Raw genomic sequence first — 15,901 nt, forward strand, 5'->3', positions numbered from 1 at the left:
TTCAGATTAATTCGGTCCAATTAATTTACTCTCGTCAGATGTGATCACTCAAGAGCTCGATCAAAGATTACAAGATCAAGCAGTAGGCGATGGAACTGAGAGAAAGTTGATCTCAACACAGTGTAGACAACTAACAAAACATTACAGGACCAAACAGATGTTTAAGACATCTAAAAAAACATGTTTTGGAGCAAAGGAAATATATACAGGCCTTTTAACCACATTTATTGGCAAACTGTTTTGTGGCAACAGCCAACATTCGTACGTATCCTCCTGTACCTCGCATTGTTCAAGCATTCGCCTGTGTTGGTGCTTCCTCGCAGTTTCTATGAAGTTCTCCACTGCAACTCGATTTGAATCTGACCGGTTTTTGAGTCGATGAGATGGTACGTTTCATTAATCCGCTTATTACTGATCACGTCTGCGAGGTTTATATCAATGTAGCCTAAAGTTTCCTGAAAAAGGAAAAAAAAAACAAATGCATCAGTATAATATATTTTCAGTAGTCTTCAATTCCGTGCAGAATTCAAGCAAGTAAATCTTGAAAATGACTGTAATATTCCCAACCATATGAATATGCTCATTAAAGTTGATATTCCAAAACAAACCAATGCAGCAAGTTAACATTTATTCCGAGTAGAGGCAATGCTAGGTCAGAACGATAAAGGGCAGAAATTTCATGTAAAAAATTGTACCTTGCCATGTATCAACCATTTTTTGGGGGGTTTACTTAGGACTTCAACATGTAGTTTGTCATTTGCAGGGGGATCCTCACAAACAAACTCAATCTCCTCCTCCCATCGCGGATCCCTGTTTTTCTTGATCACCTGAAAGAGAAGAAGTTTGTGGAGGTTAAGGGGCATGAAATCATATCATTATCATTTTCAGTAGTGATATTGAAGCTCATAACATTCTGAAGATAAAATACCTTCGTTTTCTTCTCGTTTCCTTTGAAAATTATTCTTGCATATGGGTTAGTGTGATGCTTGCCTTCAAGATCTTGAGCTTCATGAACAACAACATAAAGCAGCCCACCACCAGCTGGAGTACCATCAGGAGCTTTCCCTACTACGTCTGTACCTTGGACATCTTTCTCTATATCGTCTTCCTTGAAAGGTTTATATGTCATCTCCAGAGTAATTTGACCACGAGACTTCTCATTATGTATGTCATTTGGATCCATGGTCTTAAGCAAGTTATAGGTTGTAACTTTAGTTTCCTCTGGGGGAAGTTCTTTCAACAGAATCTTGTTCATGCCCATCTTGTCGTGCTTTCCAACCTGGATATACAAAAAGAACTAAATCTGCAGTCTTTGGTAACATGGCACAAGAGAAGAATAGTAAAACAAAGCTATTCCATGCCTGTTCCCAGTCGAAGACTTTAATTTCCAGTTCTTGAGTTTCAGGATCTGTCACAACAAATTTGAAATCTTCGTTCCACTCTGGATTAAGATTACCGCGCTTCACTGTTGTTTTCTTGGATGGAAGCTTGTCATCTGACATTGTAAGTTTCACATATGGGTCTGATTTACCCAGCAGATCCTTCTTTTGCAGATTTTGAGCTCTTAAAACTTTCACAAGTAGAATACCGACAGGCCTTTTAGAAGCTCTGTAAATATATGGAAACTATTAGCAAGAGTCATTTAAAAAAAGAACAGTACATAAACCATAACAGAGTCAGTGATAAAAGATTTCACTTCGAGGGATCCATTATAGGCACTTCAAGTGTCTTTGGCCACAAATACATGCTCGCAACTTGCTTCTTGATGGTCTCCTGCAGATACACACACAAAAAAAGGTGGTCACAACATAAGTATTTTTACTGAATGGAGTCAGATAGATACCACACAACAAGTTCGTTAAGTGGCACAGTTACAACAGTGAGTGAGCTAGATACATCAGACCTAGGCTTAAGCCATCAAACTATTACTACACAGAAAAGTCTTTGCTTGAGGTACACAAGAATGCTCTGAAAAGGAGGAAGATGTAGTAACATATTACAAATTTGCTTCAGGATTCCCGGATCACCATGGCGGACTTTCATCTCTGTTCGACCAGTTGGTCTCACAGTGAACTACTAACATATTACCAGTTTGCTGTGCAATTTAAAAGCGTAGTTAGCAAAGCTTTTTTGGTGGTCAACTTGGCACCACATCTGGCTCACTGTTCAGTGGTCCAACCAGCGGTTAATGGTTAGGACGGTGGTGATGGTGGATCGAAAGTGTAAACAGAGTATGGTATTGCCTTATGAACTAAAGTAGAATAGTGTGGGATCACAGGCCCCATTGGTTTGGGGCACATCTCCATAAGGCTCAGGTTTGATTGTCACCCCAACACTGTTTTGGCAGAAGCTTGTCTCTCACGCCTGAACCTGCACGGTTTTCTTCTGTTTTCTCTGGAAACTGTCAGGTTCAATGGCTCAAGTGTGTGCATTGGTTTCTTGTGTTTTTTGGGTTTAACTGATGGTCTGATCTGGCATTGTATAACTATGCTTAAACAGAGTTGTAGTACTTTCATGATAGGGGTACTTAACCTATACCTATGCGGCTGTGTTTAGCAAGTTCAATGAACATTCCAATGGTATAAAAATATTTTCACATGACAAGATTCAAATTAGTAGTCAGGAATACCTGAACAAAACTGTAAAGAATAGGAATAGCCATTACATCTGCTCCAAGAAGTTTTAGCCCAAAATCGACATGTGGCTGCAAGACCAACATTAAAAATAGTTTTAAAAAAAGGAGTGGATCAACAGGGGCTGCTAATGACAAGTATTATATTGCCAAACCTTCTCCATGAGAGATACAAGGATTTTTGCAAAGCACGGGATTGTAGCCACCAAAGGTTTTAGAGTAATACGAGGTGAAGCAAAGACTTGTAGATCCACAACCTGAAATAGATCGTGAACAAATGAAGATTTCACATGGCTGAATTCTATATCCTAAAGTAAGCAACAATTCTATTTAAGCTCATCACAGAAAATTTTAAGACCTGGATAGTTGCTTTCAATCCATAAGCCTTTACGACAACAGTGACATTCGGATTTGCTGCCCACTTAAGAGATGGCTCCATTATCAACTCCTGCTCTTCTGTAACATATGCTTTCATTCCTGAGAAAGAAACCATGAGATTTTTTTACATGTTTGCAACATCTTGTAAAAACAGTAGACCCATAAAGAATAAATATGAAACAATTAATAGGACATTATTAGCTATACATGGGTATGGCGATGTATAGCGGCCATTAATTATGCATAAGCAATAACATGATGATGCACAACCCTATCACTAGCGACTGCAATGTCCAATTACTAGACATTACATAGCAGCTTAGCTGGAAGCAAGTAGCAGCAATGCATTCATAATATATATCTGCAGGCAGCTGTATTAAGGCCCAGAACTACTTCAGAAATCTAATCTAATATAGTGAAAGCTAAGAGCTTTCTTGCAAAAAGGGCCTACTCATGTTGGTGGCAAAACATGGGCCATCAATAAATACTGTTCGTCAGATTTCAAGAAGCAAGCAATCATAAAGGTCCTTCACAGAACTTCTATCAACATCTAGTAATGGAGTGATATGACTACCGGTGACGCACAAACTATACAAGATAAGCATAGCTGCTTGCAGAAATGTTGAAACATGATTTGTTTCAAATGAATATTCTAGTTCCAAGAGAACACCAAAAATAATGTAAAAGACTGAGCATGTGTGTAATAACATGAGAGTGCAACACAGCTTACCTTGAAAGGTTGGTGGTAAACTACCCAGAGTAAGTGTTTCAAACTCAATAGAATCTATTTTATATTTTTCTTTATTCTCTGCAATAATTGGATTTGCAATATCCTGTGCAGTTTTGCAGATAGCCTACAGGTTACACAACTTTTATCGTCAACCAGAAGTAATCTACAACTTAAGAGTATTAATTTTTATTGTCAACCAGAAGTAATCTTCAACATAAGCGTACCTTGTTGAGGTAAGGCCACATCATCTCCAGAAATCTGCTCACCCAATCAATCTAGCAACAGAGAGGACAAAAAAAAAAGGGCATTAAAAGTACTGCAATTACTATTGATCGAGTCCATGAGGTTTCTTCACCAAGTAGTTGAAAACTTAAAAGATATAGAAGCATACTCTATCACAGTCAGGATTCTTGACCCACAAAGGAATTTCATGAAGGATGCCATCCAAAGAATTTGAGTCATATTCCACCAGTGGGCAAACTTTGACGTCCTGAAAGGAAATCAGGGGATACATTAGTGTAACAGTATTCACAATTATGTTTCATGTATATCCTGCATGAGAGAACCCTTTCTTGGAGATGCAACTAGTCCAAGTGACACCGCATGGGAGAACACAAAAAACGTGTTACCCAGTACCCAGATATATGCATATATAAATCTTAAATAAGTATCAAACATCAGATGAAAGAACATTACAAACCCACCAAAAAACAGAAGGATACTCATACCACACAGATCTAATGTAAATAATGTGTGGCCAATAAGAAATGAAGAAGGTTCTGATATGAAAAAAAAATTGAATCAGCTCTTGACGAGTTTATGACCAAAGTGTTTCTTCTTAACAACAACCTCAGACTGTTCCCAAACTATTTTGGTTAAATGATTAGAGATCTATTGACAGAGCAGTTACCACATAACACAAGTATTCGCTACACGGCAACAAAATGAAATGGCATACAGTAATAAATAAAGAGGAAGATCAAACAAGCATATGCCCACCTTCACCTCGGTTGGCTGGAAGTAGATGAAGAGGAAGTACCCAATAACAATACCAGCTGAGAATCCAAAACAAAACCCAGAGAAATCAATCAACATGCTGACTATGCCCATCTCAGATTCCTACACCAGCTTTCTACCAGAACTCTCATAGCCAAGCACATAAGAAGATGAAACAAAAAGGCATTACTCAGATAAGTTAATCAACCGAACCACGTCACCCTGCTAAATTACAAGGGGACAACCTGAGTAAGCTAACCTACTAGAACTAGCTAGTACCTCCCCTTTTTTTTCTGCAAGTATCCTATTCAGAGCATGACAATGCCCTAACATCTGCAAACAGGTATTAAACTAATTCCGCCGATCATCATGAAGCAATTCCCCACTTTAGAAACTGTAGGGGGTCCATCTATCAAGACTTTCCCCCACGGCACGAATGTAATGCTTCAGACACGTAGACACAAAGAAACAAGCAAACAAACATGCTTAAAGTTTCAGAAAATACAGTGAAAACGACACTAAAGGAACTGTGAGAACAAAGCTTAGCAATGCCCTAATGGCTTGGCAACACGAAGATGCAAGAGCTTCTGGAGAGGAGAATACATGTAACATTCGAAATGGCCACACGGAATTCAGAAGAATGTAATATAGGGTGGTCATCAGTCAAGTTGTAATGTGCTAACTACGAATACTTTGGTTGGTGGTCCGGTTGGTTCTTTTTTATGTGGGTTTCAGAATGGATTAATTCTGTCCCTGTAAACTGAAATAGAGTATTGCTATTAGATATTTCAATATCATCGTTTCGGATTAACTCGGTCCAATCAAATCTACTCACAATGCCCGATTAAACCAACAAGATTGATCAATAGATGCCGGAACAAAGCCATCAGCAAAGCACAGATGCGATTCCTCGATCGCGAGATCGATCAAAAACGATTGCAAGATCGAGTAGCAGATGGGCGATGAGTTTGAAACCGAGTGGATTTACCTCCGTCTCGAATCGGCCGCCGATGGCGTGGTGTCCGTGGGATTCATCTCTTGCCGACGGGAAACCGAAACCGGGGATGCGGCGGGGAAAAGAAAGGCGCCGGCGAGGAGAGGGTGGTCCGTACGCCGTCGGCGGATGGCGCTCTCAGCGAGCGAGGGCCAGCGACGGCGGGCCATATGCACGGGGCGCCGACGCGGCGGCAAGTCGAGACGAGAGGGAGGGAGGAACGCCGCCACTACGCCATGCGCGACAGCGCGAGGTCGCACTCCAGACAATCAGACTTCAGAAGATGAACACAGGGGACTGCTTGGTGTTGGTACCATAGTACTTTTCTCCGTCTTAAAATATTACTATTTATTATATGGTTTTAATTAAGATATGGATTTTATCTTGGTTTTTATTAGTATCTTTCTAAATTGTTAAATGATATATTTCAAACCTATTTGATAGAGCATCAACTCCTAAATTTAGCTCTAAAAGTTAGGTCTGGAGTTGAGTTGTGGAGTAGTCTAAACCCAACTCCACGTCTCTATAGTTCATTATGAGAAAGTGCTTCACCTAGCTCCGCTCCTATTTTAGGTGGAGATGAAACTGTTTAGTTGAGCTTTAAGTCCAGGACAATGGAGCTGGAGCTGTGCCAAACAGGCCCTTCGTGCGAAAACTTTATATATATAAGTTATTGTAAAAATTAGATAAACCATTTTTAAGTTTAAAATAATTAGAACTCAATTGATTATATGCCAATGACTTTTTGTTTTATGTGTTCGTACTTGATCTACGCCAACTTCAAATTCAAACGCTTTTAGAGGTACAGATCTAGCCAAATTCAAAGAAAAATAACTAGTTGGAGGCTTGGAGTTCCAGTCATCGTCATGATAAAATAGTAGTATTGTGTTTGTTCTTTTTTAATGATGTTTAGGGCACTGAAACAATCTCCACTGTATATATTTAATCATTATTTTTCCAAAAAATATAGTCATCAAAATGATTTAGAGTACTAATATATGATACTATATTTTCATGAAAAATTTGCTTATGCCATTTTCACATTGAATCCTAATGTTTCCTTTTATTTGTTAGTATGTTATGTTTTAGAGGTTTGAAACTTTGAATGGTATAAAATGTCATCAATTTGCAAACGGGGGGAGGATTAAAACCATAATATTCATGAAGTATTCTTCACAAATATGCGAGGTGGTGGCTAGCCTAGGGAAGAATAGCCCATCCGGATCATCGTAGGAATGGACAATATCAGAAATTCAGAAGTGAAGAGAGCAAAGTACTGCTTATAGCATGTGCATCTGCACAAGAGAGATCTAAATAAAGTAGCTTGTGTGCATCAGGAGCTTAGGATTTCCTGAGCTATTGAACTACTAGGAGAGTAATCCCTTGTTAGGGTGCGTTCGTTTCTGGCGGTTGGGAACTCATTCCTTCCGCACGGAAAACAGAGCGATCCATTATCGTGTGCTTAATTAAGTTTTAGCTATTTTTTTAAAAAATAGATCAATATGATTTTTTAAGCAACTTTTGTATAGAAACTTTTTTAAAAAAAACACACCGTTTAGGGGTTTGAAAAGCGTGCACGCGGAAATCGAGAGGGAAAAGTTGGTAACACTATCTTGCGAACACACGCGACATTGATATAAATCTCTCTCTGCCCTTAAAAATTACTGTCTGTGGCATTTTTTTTAAAAAAAGCCCATGAAACATCTTAGAGAAATATGAAATGCATGGAAAAAAGTACCGGTTGAAACATTTTGCTATTGTGCATAAAACATTGAATTTCAACATGTGAAACATATAAATTTCTTTTATCAAAATATAATCATTTGTAAAATTTTAGTTGCAACGAATACAATGGTGTAGTATGATTGTAGATGAGATAAATAATATAGGAGGAAAAATTGTTTAAAACTTTAAAGCAGAGACTTGAGAGATAGAGTCATGTACATACAAAGCGGACGTACGGTTCTTTTTTATTGGAGTTTTATAGGATGAATATCATTGTCAGCCCATTTATTTTTTCTCGCATATTTTTTTAGACAATGACATGTGAGGTCATAGATACATGTTACTGGGTGAAATCCCGCGCGTTGTTGCCAAAGTTTCGTAAGATAGCTAGACGACATAGCTTAAATAAATTGAAATGGTTTATGATAATTTAAAAAGTATATGGAATGATGATTCAAATGTAAAAGCAAGGTGATATAGCTTTATAAGAGAAGAAAAGGAAGGAGATAATTTGGTCCATAGATTAATCATCTAAGAACTTAAAAAACAATTGATGTGATATGTTTAATGAGAGAATAAAGAAATAATATTAACTAAATGAGGATGAAATACGTCAAGAGAAGAGCCCTATGCGCGGGGGCGTTGTCCTAGGCACTTGAGAGCTGGGTTGGGTTGGGCTGGGCCATGCCTTTGCACTCTATTATTACTCCGTCTTTCCCAAATCGATCATCATGTAATAGAATCCAAAATTTCTCAAATTATCGTCATATAATTGCATGGACACAGATTTCATCAGAATACAATTAATACATTATGGGAGAATGTGTGCATGATAGGGTGTAATTGGCATGGGTTTTAATCGATGCATGCATTGTGGGAGAATGTGTGCATGATGTCTTGATTGATGTGATTTAAATTGTATTTGGTTTTAGTTTCTAAACTTATATGATGATCAATGTGGGAAGGAGCGAGTACATGCCTAAAATACGAGAGCGAAATTGATATAATGGTGGACTTGCAGAGACAAATAATGATCTAACAGGCAAGGTAATCTTGATGGTGTGGCCTCATAGAATTTGAGCTTTATAACAATGAATGACTATTAGTGAGTCACAATTTTATAGTAAGGAGGGATTAATAACATCATGAAAATATGAATTAGCTGATTTTTTTTAATCGCAAACAAGGAATTGTGGTTTGCAACTCCTATATAATTTTTCCACCCTACCGATCCTAAATGGATCACAATCACATACTCCTATACCGCAACCCGTTTTGAGCCACCGGCCCACCCCACCCCCCCTACGCACAAAACACCGGGACGCGAAGCGGAAAACGAGCGAGCGAGCGGGGCTCTCCAGTCTCCACCCCGACTCTTCGTGTCCGCTGCGAAAAAAAGGTTAGAACACCACCCCCCCTCCTCTCCCTGATCCCCCTCGCCTCCCCCCTTTCCCCCCCTCTCTTTGCTCCTCTCCGCCGCAGCAATCCGCCCCTCGATTCGACCAGATCGGCGCGAGTAAGTCCCCGCTACATCCCGATCTGGATCCGCCCCCGACCTCCGCGTGATTTCCCTCTCCGTGGCGGTGTTTTGGTCGGGTACGTAGATCCGACGCGTGGTGGGGCGGGGGGGTTGTATTGTTTGGGTAAATTCTGGTGCGCGACGGCGGGGGGGAATTCGGGTTGGTTTCTGACCGAATTTTGATGCCTGTTTGTTCGATCCATTTGTTGTGCAGTGTCGATCTATCGTGTGATGTGATTTTTTTCCCCCTGGTCGGTGTGTGTCTTAGTTCGAGTTATTCGGATGTCGATGGGAGATGCTCATGTTTTACTTGTTTTGTCTGTGCTGACCGATAGATTCGTTAATCGTTGTGATTGATGTCGGATATGTTTGCCACCATTGTTGATGTGGTTTAGGCGCAGTAGTTGTCGTTTGATTCCTAACAGATCATTTTACGTATTTGGGAGCAATGCGAATTTATCAAGAATTTGATAACCGCGTTAGTATGTAATCAACGGCTTGTATGCTGGTATGCAGTAGTATTTTATGAACTTGTGAAATTATAGTTGCATGTGTTGGTATAGTGGAGTAGATACGTGAGAATTTACTACTTTGTCTTACATTAGCTTACGGCATTTATTTTGACTATGGAGGTTAGGACCATGGACCCATATAACCTTTGTTTATCTTTCTGGTTTACAAGAGAAAGGTCAAGTTTGTATGGATATTAGTGGGTCCATAGGTTTGTAATTTTAGGATAATTTACTCTGAATGTGTTGATAGCGAAGTTGCTTATGTGGTGAGCTTAATGCTTTTGACTTTTGTTAAAAACAAGTCCCACTGCGTTGCTTTATATCTACTTATATCCGATTCCATGTTATGTAAGGATGGATCGAAACATGTTTAAAACTGTAGAACTAATAATATATATTTCATTCTCTTAAGTATGCTAATGCAATTTAAGCAGGAGCTTATCATGGCGTCGAAGCGGATCCTCAAGGAACTAAAGGACCTGCAGAAAGATCCTCCAACATCATGCAGTGCAGGTATGACCCAGATTTATCAGCCGAACTATAGCTGTTAGACACAGTGTAAACTTGAGCGTTGATATGATAATTGTACTCTGTGGGTGGTAGTCCTCATGTTCTTGTCGGATGGAATTGTACGAACTGTTTGTATCCTTTAGTAGTGAAATCATCCAATGGTGTGGTTATCCGTAAATTAATTTTGATGAATATATTTTGGGTGGTGAGTTGTTTGTCAGATTGTATTCCATGTTGTTCAATTGGTCCACATTGAAAGTGGACTATCGGTGTCCTACATGTAAACAATTTCACCCAGTATTCTTGCTACAAGAAAATGCATAATTCTGTCAGTTGTTGTCATGATGATGCCCTTGTGTTTTCATCTAGACAGCTGTGATGTTTATAATTTTGAAGAAACGCTTCTAAGACAGAGCATCCTAATGTATTTACATTTTATATTGAAAATCTTGATGAAATATGGACAATTATTAACCAGTGCAATTGATCATCTATTCTCATGTAAACAATGAATTGTTTTGGTCAGTTTGGTCTTGCGTACCTTTTTGCCCTTTGCTTGTACAAGCTCTGGTGTTGATGAACTATAGATTTTTATAAATTTAGGTCCTGCTGGTGAGGATATGTTCCATTGGCAGGCAACCATTATGGGCCCTCCAGATAGTCCCTATGCTGGTGGTGTTTTCTTGGTGAATATTCATTTCCCCCCGGACTACCCCTTCAAACCTCCAAAGGTTAGCAGCGAGCCTTATTCTGGGGCAAAATTTTCCAATATTTGCCACTTCTATTGAAGATGAATCATGTGGCTATTGTTCCCTCTCCCTATCTCATGGATGGATTGCTACTACTTTTAATGGATCTTTATTTCACAATCATTTACTGTCTTCACTCAGTATCATAATTCATAAATGATCTACAATATTAGTGAATCTTTAGCTCAATAGATTGGTTCACTAAGTCTACTGTCTACCTAGTGGTGGATTCCTTCTGCTATGCATTAAGTTAGCTCCTTTTTTTCAGGTGTCTTTTAAGACAAAGGTCTTCCATCCAAACATCAATAGCAATGGAAGCATATGCCTCGACATTCTTAAGGAACAGTGGAGCCCTGCTTTGACAATATCTAAGGTGCTTTGATGAAACTTCACTAAACTTCACTACCTATAGGAAAGCACATTGAATTCCGCATGCACGCTTCCCAAAATACTAAATGGTGTATTTTTTGCAAAAATTTTCTATAGGAAAGTTGCTTTAAAAAATCATATTAATCCATTTTTGAAATTTAAAATAGTTAATACTCAATTAATCATACGCTAATGACTTATCTCGTTTTGCGTATCTTCCCAATCTCCTCAATCCCCTTCTCCTCAAACTCGCCCTAAATGAATGCATATTTTCCTTCTTTATGAACTTTGGCGAATTGCATTGATTCATCTCATACACAATCTAGATAACAAGAGAGTGCGCTGTCTGTTCAAAGTGACTGCATATGTGGCGCTAACATTTGGGTTTGTTTGTTTTAGGTCTTGCTTTCGATCTGCTCGCTGCTCACTGACCCCAACCCGGACGACCCTCTTGTCCCTGAGATTGCCCACATGTACAAGACGGACCGTCCAAAGTATGAGACGACAGCCCGCAGCTGGACCCAGAAGTATGCCATGGGATGAAACCCCAAGTCCTGAATTCGAATCCACTGCTTAAATGCAGACAAATTTGTCCCAAGAAACTGTTTATGGGCCATTATTTTCTCCGATTCCTTGCCAGTCGTGTTGTGTCAGATCCATCTAGGATCGTGTCTCGTAGCCCCGACATCAACATATGATCATCGTCCGTCGATAATGAGATAACATATGCTTGCCCGTGATAATTATGATATGGTGGTGGTGATGTTATTTCTGTCATGCGCACACAATATGGCGCCTAGTGCCTTTTTCTTACCTGGGGTTCCTCGTATTCCAATGGTGGAGTGGAGGTTGAGTAGCTCATGCGAGGAAGCTGCCTGCACGGAGGAGCTTGTTGATGTAACGTTAGGGCATTTACAATGCTCCTAGGTGGCGTTCAGCCTCAAAGGAAGCAATGCCATTTTCAGTGCCATGTCATCTATGTGTGTAGCCAAGCGAGGACCGAGTGACCAAAGTTGGTCACCCGTTCTTGGCTGAAAAGCCTGTCAAATGCAGAGGAGAGGAGAGGAGAGAGAGAGAGCGTGTTGGGAATAAAAATCACAGGAGAGAGAGAGCCGCCGCCGCCCGACGCCGGCGCCGCTCCAAGTCGTCCGCTCGTCGGCGCCGAGATCCGCCCGGCCGCCTCTCCGCCGGGTGCCACGCCGTGGTGGAAGGCTGCCTCTCCGTCCCGCCGCTCGACCGCCCCCTGCCTCTCCGCCCGGCGTCGTGGCCCCTCGTGCCGCCGGCGAAGTCGCCGCGGGATCTGCCTCACCGCCCGGGCTGCCCCGCCGGCCGCCGCCACTGCTCGACCACCCCGCCCGCCGCCACCGCTCACGACGCGGAGGCCGGATCCGAGCGTCGGCGCGCCGGCCGCCTCTCCGCCTGGCCGGCTGTGCTCCGCCGCCAGCCACCGCCGCTCGACCCCGCCATCGCCGCTCAGAGAGCTCACTAGTACCACTTGTTGAGAGACAGAGTAGTTGTCACACCCTGAAAATTCAAAATATATAAATTGTTGTTTAATTGGAATTTCTAGAATTTATTTTAAAAGTCTTGAAGAGAAGATCTAAGTTTAATTAATAAATTCCAATATAAAATGGGGCCAGATAAAATTTCATTAAATACTTTGCTTAATTCTATAATTCCTAGATTTTTCTGGGATTTATTTGAGCTAAGAAAGTATTTTTAATAAATGGAATTGCATTTAAGAAATAATTTAAATTGAAAAAGGTTTTAAAAAGTCTTCTTTTGGCTTTGGGCCGAAAGTCGGCCCAAAACCCTTCTCTCTCTCCTCGGCCCAGCCGGCCCAGTCCGCAGCCGCGCGCGCGCGCGTTCGGTCGCTGACAGGTGGGTCCCACCTGTCGGGATCGTCGTCCTCCTCCGGCCGAAACCCTAGTTTCGTCGCCGCCGCCGCCGCTTTCCAATCCGGCCGCTCCTTTCCTTCTCCGGCCGAATCAAAAGAGGGGAAATGATCCTCGGGATCTCCTCTACCTTTTCTCCTTTGGAAACTTCGGCTAAATCGGTTTGGAATGAGTTTGATTCGAGTTCGAATCGGATCGGCTTTCCTCTCTCCAAGCCCGAGCTTTCCTTTGCCGTTGCCGCAGCCGTGGGCCTTTGCCGCCGCCTCCGAGCCCCTTTAAAAGGCTCCCCGGTGTCTCCTCTACCCGTCGCCACCTTCGCCTTCGCCTCTCGTCGTCGGAAGAGCCCTAGCGCTGTGTGCCCTAGCTTCGCCGTCGCCGCCGTCGCTCCAGCCGTGCGCCGCCGTCGCTCCAGCCGTCGCCGTCGCTCGGGAAGACCGCCGTCGTGGTCGCCAAGTCGCCGCCGTCCTCGTCCGCCTCTTCGCTGCCGTCGGAGATCGCCGGAGCTTCATCGCCGTCGACAACCCGAAGGTTTCCGCCGTTTCCTCCTCGTCGCCGTCGTCGTTCGTTGTTCCTCCGCCGTCGCTTTGGTCGCCGGTGAGTTCGCCGTGCCGTCCGCTACCCGTTGGTGCCTTCCATTCGCGCCGCCGTGCCGTCGTTCGCCGGCGAGCATGCAAGCCCGAGCCGCCGAGCCGCCGCCGCCAGTGGTGACGTCATCGCTGACGTCATCGGGGCCGTTCGCTGTGAGCCGGTCGTGGACCGATCGATCTTGGCCGTCCGATTTGGATGGGTTGATCTCGGCCGTCCGTTCGCGTGAACCGTCGCCCGTGCACCCGGTCCACCGAAACCCTAGCCCGCTGACGCAATAATCCTCCTTTTCCTTTTCAAAAATAATTCATTATTGCGTCATAATTCAATTTAAACCGATTTAAGTGTTTTAATCCGATTTAATCTTCAAAAATTCATAACTAATTCATCTTAGCTCCGATTTAGTTGGTTCAAGTCTCTAAATTTTTCTAAAATTGAGATCTACACATTAAAAATATCCACATGTACTGTTCATGCTTGTTTATGTGCTGTTTTGGTGATTTTGCTTCTTTTTGTTTAGATTCCGTCGTTTCCGGAGAGTCCGTTTTCGCCGGAGAAGAGTTTGAAGAGTTCCAAGGCCAGCAAGGCAAGTCACACAGATCCCAAACAACCCTTTGAGCATGTTGATCCTATTTAAAGCTATTGTTTCTTTTCAACTATTGCATTTATTTTCGAATGTCATTGGGTGGAATTAACCTATTGTTTGTTATAGCCCTTTTGTTCTTGTTTACCTTATTCCTTGATACCTTGGGTTATTATAATTTGACTAGTTGAGCTTTATTTATATTGGTTCAACTAGATATTAGAAATAATTGCTTAGCCCTGCTTAGAAACATTAGCACACTTATGGGATAACTAATGACTCACTATTATTTCATGATGGCTTATTGATAGTTCACGATGGTCAATCGTGATTAGTTAATTAATTAATGTGCCAACTAAAACCTGATAATGGTGGGTTATGAGCACATGATTTTGATGGTCGTGCTCATGACAATTAAGGACCGGTTCACGAGTTTCGGTTGTGAAACATTAATCGTGCCAACCACAAGCCAGCATGGGCAACGGCTTTATCTTTTGTATAGCATAGTTCATTGCGGGGCACCAGACTGAGAAGTGGCGGAGATAAGCCCACGGGGGTCGCTGGGGAGTCCATGCCTTGTTTATAAGGGGGTGATTATGATCCAGGAAGGTGTGCTGCAGTGGATTATGTTGTATGAGGGATACTGTCACAACTCCTTTCCGAGGTACCGTGGTGGTATTGAGGCACATGGTGACATGATGTGGGGTTGTGTCTTGTGGGTACAGTGGTACACCTCTGATCAGAGTAAAACTATTCGAATAGCCGTGCCCGCGGTTATGGGCGGGTCTAACAATGTCTTTCGTGATTAGTCTCACCCTTCTCACCATAATAAATGATGCTATAACTGGTAATAATGTGATTAGCTCCTGGTTTGGAATGGTATATTCCTGGTTTGGAGATAGAACTGTGCAGCCGGGGTGGTTGTTCAGAATGGTTGGGCCTATACAACAGGGTATGTTGTATAGCGTTGGATTAATATTGTTTAATACTTAACTGTTTTACTAAATTCTCAAATGTTTGCTAAATGCTGCTTTTGCAAATGAAACCCTATTATGCCATCCTTTGTTATCCTGTGCACTTGCATATTTGCTGCGTGGCTTGCTGAGTATGTCATATACTCACCTTGCAATCATTCATCAGAGGAAGAGTTCTACAATGAGGCTGATGGTGTGGAGGATTAGGTGTAGCCTTGGTCAAGCTGCCTGTGGAGTGGAGCCGTCTGCGCCGTTTATCTTATTTTCCGCTGCTTAGATTTTTATTGTTTGAGAGGAACTATCTACCTCTGTAATGACATTTTATACGCTTATTAATTAGAGTAATAATTGTACTCTATTATCAATTTGTTATTGTGTGCCTCGGCTGATTCCTGGACGAGGGTTCACACACATGTAAGCGTTTGGAATTTTGGATAGAAATTCCGGGCGTGACAAGTTGGTATCAGAGCTCCCTTGACCCTAGGTTATGCCAAATGGTTACCCATAGAAGCCTTCTAAAAATATTGGAAAAGTAGAACTGTTCTCCTCCCTTTCTCTTTTAATTAAACCAAACTAATGGCACATGCACTTCATAAATCTCTTTTAATGGTTCTCATTCAAAATTTATTCCAGTGTTATTAGTACTGTACATCTATTACTGTACTAATGGCTTATTTATCAGCAAAAGTTTTACAATGTTGTTTTATTTAATCTTGTTGCAATAAAATAAATTTAGCATGACGATTTTAT

At 41.7% G+C, this 15,901-nt stretch overlaps 2 protein-coding genes across 6 annotated transcripts; one reads left to right on the plus strand and one right to left on the minus strand.

The window, feature by feature from the left end:
• Window positions 1–67: 67 nt before the first annotated feature.
• Window positions 68–6,021, minus strand: LOC9268561 (synaptotagmin-2). 2 transcript variants are annotated; one of them, XM_015768055.3, is made up of 12 exons: window positions 5,725–6,021; window positions 4,132–4,230; window positions 3,965–4,015; window positions 3,741–3,864; window positions 2,991–3,109; window positions 2,788–2,889; window positions 2,630–2,704; window positions 1,697–1,773; window positions 1,362–1,608; window positions 929–1,279; window positions 696–827; window positions 68–455 (listed from the first exon to the last, which is right to left on the minus strand). In XM_015768055.3, the coding sequence occupies exons 3-12, from the start codon at window positions 3,986–3,988 to the stop codon at window positions 327–329; spliced, it is 1,380 nt and encodes a 459-aa protein (XP_015623541.1). In that variant the 5' UTR covers window positions 3,989–4,015; window positions 4,132–4,230; window positions 5,725–6,021; the 3' UTR covers window positions 68–326. The 2 variants fall into 2 exon arrangements, with proteins under 2 accessions (XP_015623541.1, XP_025877857.1); XM_026022072.2 differs by lacking the exon at window positions 5,725–6,021 and adding an exon at window positions 4,740–5,056.
• Window positions 6,022–8,753: 2,732 nt separating this feature from the next.
• Window positions 8,754–11,886, plus strand: LOC136356049 (ubiquitin-conjugating enzyme E2-17 kDa-like). 4 transcript variants are annotated; one of them, XM_066309467.1, is made up of 5 exons: window positions 8,754–8,854; window positions 9,921–9,999; window positions 10,600–10,727; window positions 11,014–11,118; window positions 11,514–11,886. In XM_066309467.1, exons 2-5 carry the CDS (start codon window positions 9,930–9,932, stop codon window positions 11,655–11,657), a joined length of 447 nt encoding a protein of 148 aa, XP_066165564.1. In that variant the 5' UTR covers window positions 8,754–8,854; window positions 9,921–9,929; the 3' UTR covers window positions 11,658–11,886. The 4 variants fall into 4 exon arrangements, with proteins under 4 accessions (XP_066165564.1, XP_066165565.1, XP_066165569.1 ...); XM_066309468.1 differs by lacking the exon at window positions 8,754–8,854 and adding an exon at window positions 8,875–8,971; XM_066309472.1 differs by lacking the exon at window positions 8,754–8,854 and adding an exon at window positions 8,908–9,051.
• Window positions 11,887–15,901: the final 4,015 nt, after the last annotated feature.

This window comes from Oryza sativa, chromosome 1 (genome assembly GCF_034140825.1).
Source record: "Oryza sativa Japonica Group chromosome 1, ASM3414082v1".
NCBI lineage: Eukaryota > Viridiplantae > Streptophyta > Magnoliopsida > Poales > Poaceae > Oryza > Oryza sativa.

What these genes read in the sequence shown, in the direction of transcription:
- LOC9268561 (XM_026022072.2), bottom strand. Translation starts at nt 4,850, where the DNA reads ATGGGCATAGTCAGCATGTTGATTGATTTCTCTGGGTTTTGTTTTGGA. An exon ending in TCCAGCCAACCGAGGTGAAG is followed by an intron (nt 4,231 to 4,739) that starts GTGGGCATATGC and finishes ATTTCCTTTCAG; the next exon opens with GACGTCAAAGTTTGCCCACT. An exon ending in TTTACCACCAACCTTTCAAG is followed by an intron (nt 3,110 to 3,740) that starts GTAAGCTGTGTT and finishes TTTCTTTCTCAG; the next exon opens with GAATGAAAGCATATGTTACA.
- LOC136356049 (XM_066309466.1), top strand. Translation starts at nt 9,906, where the DNA reads ATGCAATTTAAGCAGGAGCTTATCATGGCGTCGAAGCGGATCCTCAAG. An exon ending in TCCAACATCATGCAGTGCAG is followed by an intron (nt 10,000 to 10,599) that starts GTATGACCCAGA and finishes TTATAAATTTAG; the next exon opens with GTCCTGCTGGTGAGGATATG. An exon ending in CTGCTTTGACAATATCTAAG is followed by an intron (nt 11,119 to 11,513) that starts GTGCTTTGATGA and finishes TGTTTGTTTTAG; the next exon opens with GTCTTGCTTTCGATCTGCTC.